Source organism: Harpia harpyja, chromosome 10 (assembly GCF_026419915.1).
Source record: "Harpia harpyja isolate bHarHar1 chromosome 10, bHarHar1 primary haplotype, whole genome shotgun sequence".
NCBI lineage: Eukaryota > Metazoa > Chordata > Aves > Accipitriformes > Accipitridae > Harpia > Harpia harpyja.
Genome location: NC_068949.1, coordinates 17668699 through 17674174, shown reverse-complemented (window position 1 = coordinate 17674174; position 5476 = coordinate 17668699). Strand labels below are relative to the sequence as shown.

General features: G+C 41.6%; 1 protein-coding gene across 1 annotated transcript; it reads left to right on the top strand.

The window, feature by feature from the left end:
* The first annotated feature begins 347 nt into the window (after positions 1-347).
* On the top strand, positions 348-2432 carry LOC128147309 (pulmonary surfactant-associated protein A-like). The gene is made up of 3 exons (XM_052799770.1): positions 348-469; positions 1193-1270; positions 1910-2432. The coding sequence occupies exons 1-3, from the start codon at positions 400-402 to the stop codon at positions 2284-2286; spliced, it is 525 nt and encodes a 174-aa protein (XP_052655730.1). The 5' UTR covers positions 348-399; the 3' UTR covers positions 2287-2432.
* Positions 2433-5476: the final 3044 nt, after the last annotated feature.

Below are 5476 nucleotides of genomic sequence, written 5' to 3'. Positions count from 1 at the left end.
AGTTTATCTTAACCTGGCTTTCTCTTACTAAAGCAGGCATGTATCTATTGCTCCCCTGTAAAATTAAGGCCAAACCTATAGCTTTTTGCATGGGAAAAATGGCATATAATGATATCTGCTGTATAAAAAGGAGCTTTGAAGGGGGTGTTTTGGTTTTCTGCTATGAAGACTCTTGTAGACTAGCAGACTGAGTCTTTTGGAATAATATTGTAATTATTGGAAATAACCTAACTTTGTAACTACATCAATGACATTCATGTCACTGAGGGCAAAGCTCAAGGTGCATAAAATTTCAAACCCAGACAGCAAAATTCTGAAACATGTTTGGTTTTTCTTTTTTTTAATGCAGGACTCTACACCAGAGAGTAAAACAGTCTGTTTTACATTTGGCTGTAAATAATGCTGTCTCCACAGTTGTTCCACAAAATCTTAGCAGTAGCTTTTTCTCTGCTCCTGTACTGTGCTCAAGGTAAACCTGCAGTAATTTCTCCACCACCTGGTTTCAGGAACTTGTCTGAAGATCAGATAGATGAAAGATTTATGCTAGGTACATACAGTTACCATCTCCATTTTTATCTAGATGTACCATTGTGTTCTATTTTTATGCTTTGTAAACTCAGTGCTATCTTCTATAATCTGATGTGGGTTCTACTTGATAGAAAATAAACAGATCTTTATTAATTCCTTGTATGAAGGAAGATGCTTAAATTTCTCCTACTTAATGATGCAATGGTTCAATTCATAGAGAAAAGGATATCATTTTCCATAACACAGGGCACAAGAAACTTGTTGCTAGGTGTTAGGTTGAAGCTGCAAGCAAGTGCTTGAACAGCCTGAAGGATTCTGTCAACAATCCCTAGACACAGTTAAAAATCAACTAAACCTACTGCACAAGTGCCAGTGTTTTGCCTGGACTGGCTCAATCACTTAGAGTGAAGACTAACGCAGTTTGCTAATTCAAGTTTTCCATAAACCTCACTGCTCTACAGGTAGTTTCCAGGAATGTATTCCCTATCCTTACAAAGATCAATGTGTGAAAAGATCCCCTATTTAAAACACAGCAGTAAACTAAAACAGGTCAAACATACATTTTCAAAGTTCACATTAATTTCACATGATTACCTCCACTTTATCTTGAAAGCCAAGATTCAAACTGTAATGCAAAGCACCTAACAGCTGGTTTTGTTCATAGGTTCAGATCTGCTGGTTGATAGTGAAATGGAAGGTGTTATCTGTCAAATAGAACATCGGATTTCCAGACTTGAAAGAGGTAATTTATCTGCTTTTACTTTCTGCTGTAGCTGGATTAGTAGGCATAAGGATGAGCAACAAAATGGCTTCTTAGGAAAAAGGCAGAATTTTCTGCAGTTTTGTTATATTCCATTTATATTTTGTTCACTGGTAGATCGGGGGCAGAGGGGTGGGCGGGGTGAAGGGAAATGCTCCATGGGCACCTCATGCTCCTAGAAAACTGAACACTAAAAACACACCAAAACAATCACAGCCAGATCGCATCTAAGATCCTATTCACTCAAGGACTGACATACACCCTTGTATACTGCAAACCATCTCAGAGCGTCTCAAATAAAATAATAATACACTTTTTCCAAATGTAGAATTCCTCATTTCCTTCCCTCCTTCTCAAACCTCTTCTGTGTTTCTCCTATTTCATTGTCTGTATATTTATGTGTTCATTCCCTTTTTCCCTTCCCCTCATCTTTTCGTAATTCTCCAGGCTTTTGGGGTTTGTCTTTTTTCTTTTTTTATCTTTGATTTCAAGTTTTCCTCTCCTTTACCTTTTCCTGGGTTTAATCTAAAGTTATGGAGAAAACCAGCAGGAATTACAGTTGGCAGCAAAGTGAGCACAAAACAATGCATAAAAATTAACAGCTTTCACCTCATCTTGCAGTCCTCCACTTCCTAAAGATGATAACAGCATCTGGCAGAAAAATATTTGCTACCAGTGAGAAAAAAGCTGATTTCCATACTACATTGACAAAATGCAAAGAGGCTGGAGGGTCTATTGCCACTCCAAGGAACCCAGATGAGAATGATGCCATTCTGTACTTTGTGAAAACTTTTAATACCTATGCCTACCTGGGGATAAAGGAATGTCTAATTCCAAGCAGATTCCAGTCCCTGGGCAGTACACAGCTGAGCTATACTAACTGGCATTTAAATGAACCTTCTGGCAAAGGGGAAGAGGAATGTGTGGAGATGTACACTGATGGCACTTGGAATGACAAAAGCTGCAACAAGAATCGCCTTATTGTCTGTCAGTTCTAGTGCTTCCCCCTGCTGCTCTCTGCCAGGCTCCCTGGAATATGCTTGCTTATTCCTTGTCTCTTCATCTGTAGCTAGTGAACTCAGATAATACAGCATGAAAAATAAAAGTCACTTTTTCCTAGCCTGATTTGTATTTTAAACAAATGCCAGCCATAAAGAGATTACTTATAATGAAAGCAGTTGGCCATGTTGTCTGTTCTGTTATTCACTGCCCACTGAGTTTGAAACAACTGCCTATGGGTTCCTACTGCTCTGTTAACCTGCTGATTTATTACAAGAGTGAAAAGTAGATTTCTTGGGCACTACCTAAAGTGACTTGCAGCTACGAGACCTTCCAGCACCCTTTTACATGCAAGGTAGAGGCTTGTGGGTATTTTGATCCATTTCTGTAAGTTTCCCTCAAACCTATCCACACTGACTCCTGCTACCACTGCTGTTGTTCAGCCTGCATTTCTTTGACCATCTTCACCCATAACAGATCCCCTGAAAGAAGAAATAAGCAGTGCTGCTAGGGTGGTACAGAGCTATGAGCACAATGGGGACTCACCCACCTTACATTTCCCATGGGAAAGCTTTAGAGTCAGCAGGTCTTTAGCCTTCATATACCTGAAAAGTGGTGGCCAGAAGCCACCTGTCCTAAGTCCCTCCAGCAACTCCTAATCCCTTTCCTGACTCAAAGCCATAGCAGCACAAGAAGCCCGAGGTGCCATGCCATGTGGGATGTGTGTGGAAGAAAACACACAGGAGCCAACAGGAGTTATAGTGCCCATGTGGTTTAGGGAGATCAGTAGAGCCATGACAAGGCCTTTTTTTTTTTAAGCTAGGTAGTAGAGAGATTCAGATGCAGCTAATTTATGGGCACCACAGAGCTGCTTGGCAAACCCCCATTGGGATTCCCATGGGGCTAAGCTTGGTGGGTGCCTATATTTCTGAAGAAGCCTATACTCTGTGCTCATTGCAGAAGCTGCTCAGGGCCTGCACCCTCCAGCTCAAGCTAAACAATTAAGACAAAGCTTTCTGAACAACTTTGTTACTGGACTCCAGTCACCTACTGAAGCTGAGTATTCCCAAGTTTAGATTCACAATTGTGCAGTGTAACAGGCACATCCAGAGATGTCTTTTTTCCTTCCACTGGGGCAGTTGACTTCAACATAACTTAGGCAATGAAGGCTCTGCATAAGCTCCATGACATGGTGCAAAGGCTGGTTGAGCATCTGGGCATGCCTCCATATAGATAAAGCCAAATGCCTGGCTATCAGTCACACTCACATGTGCCTTATCAGTTCTAACTTAGTCATGGAGAGCTGAGCAAGGAAACATCCAGCTCTAGAGCCAGACTAGCTCCTCTCACCCTCTGTGACAGGGAGACAGAATAGTCAAAGTATGAAGGTAACTGGGGAGGGAACATGAGTTCACAGCTGGTGTGAATGCAGGGGCCAGCAAAGGGGCTGCTGGGAGCCTCACAGCCATGCACATTGCTATAATTCCAGAGCAGCAACTGGCCACACACAACATTCCTGCACTGGCTTAAATTCAATTACTCAAATATTTTGAGTACACATTCTCACCACCTGCTCTGTGACAAGGCATGGATCTTCCTGGCCTCCATTCAGCCCTCTGCTCAATGTCATGGCCTGTGAATCATTCTTGCTGTTATTCTCTGCAAACTAAGCAATTTCTCTTACAGGTATTTACTTAGGATGATTAATGCAACAGGGCTAATGTCAAACCAAGACACCTTTCTGCTTGAATAATTTGGTGCCTGCAGGTGGTCTACCTCCACAGGTTACTTAATTATTCACTCCAGCAATATTCAAATCCTTCATCACAATAACACATATTAAATAGGACCACGTTTCCCTGTTCCAGGAGCTGTAAAGTTATCCCAACATATGCAAAGAGAAAACACTCATAAGCAAAGTCCTCAGTTTATCCAATGCATCTGTTTGGCACCTAAGGAGATCTACAAGCTGTTAACTAATGCCCTGTTTCTGGACACACAGCCAAAATTTAAACTACTGAATCCTATATCATGTAAGGTCTAGATAGACTGTTATGTTGCTATGTTAACCCAGTTGAAACAGGTATGTAGAAGGGAAATGAGGACTCAGGAGTCCAGAGGCACCATTTCACTTTCGAACTCTATTCTTAGTCACAAATGTTTTACAGCTCACCAGTATCTGCCTGCACCCATCAGCTCACCTGCCCACAGTCTTAAGCCTTGCGTGACTCCTGTTGTGAAACTATCTCCGGCACAAGCATGAGGAAACAGGAACACAGGCATCACCTTGTACAGTAGTTTTCCACTCATCGTATTCCAATAAAGTTTAGGGCATTTGCAATGATTAACATCAGTCTGAGAATGAAGTTGGACCCCCTCCCCAAACATTTAAAGCCATGGTAAATTTATTTTATCCTGCTTATCTCCAGGGGATTACAGAGTTATCTCAAAATTTGAGCTAATGGCAGGTGTAAGAAAGTGGCTGCTTTCGGTGTCAGTCTAATGACTATGTGCCACAGCAGAAATGTTCCCCCACCGTCCCATGTTTGGGCTTTTTCCCCTCTAGACTCCCAGGGAAGAAGGTAAAGGACTTAATGTGTTACTCCACAGCTACAGATGCTAGCCCTGCTCAGACACTTAAGCTACTTGTGGTACTAGATGAGGACATAAAACCTAAAACAAAGCAAATATTTCTCACCCTGCCTGAAGCTGCTTCCTCCAGCAACCCCGCTGACAGCAGGCAGGTCTGAAACAGGCAGTCTTGACCTAAAAAGCAGATTAGTTCAGCATTTGGGCACCTAATTTATTTCTTAAATCTGAATGAGAGGGCAGCAGAACATGCTTTGATTTGTAGAAAGACAGGATTCCCCAAGACTGGCAACTGTTTACTTTGAAGCTTTTTTCTGAAACATTTATGAACTTATTTTAAAAGCCTAATCCACCCTATCCTAACCTTAAATACTAGTTGTGTCTTATAAGACTGCCACCATTTGCCATGTATTTACCTGTACTTGTGCATGTACTGGACCATCCAGGTTGCTGACAAGCCAAACTGTGATGTTGTTCAATTTTCAGCCAATGGAGAGCACCCCTTCCAGAGGTGAGAGTAATGACTCCACTACCAGGATGAAGTAAGACTAAAATCTTACTCATCTTAAGAGTTAGTAAAAAACAGAATAAGCAGATTTC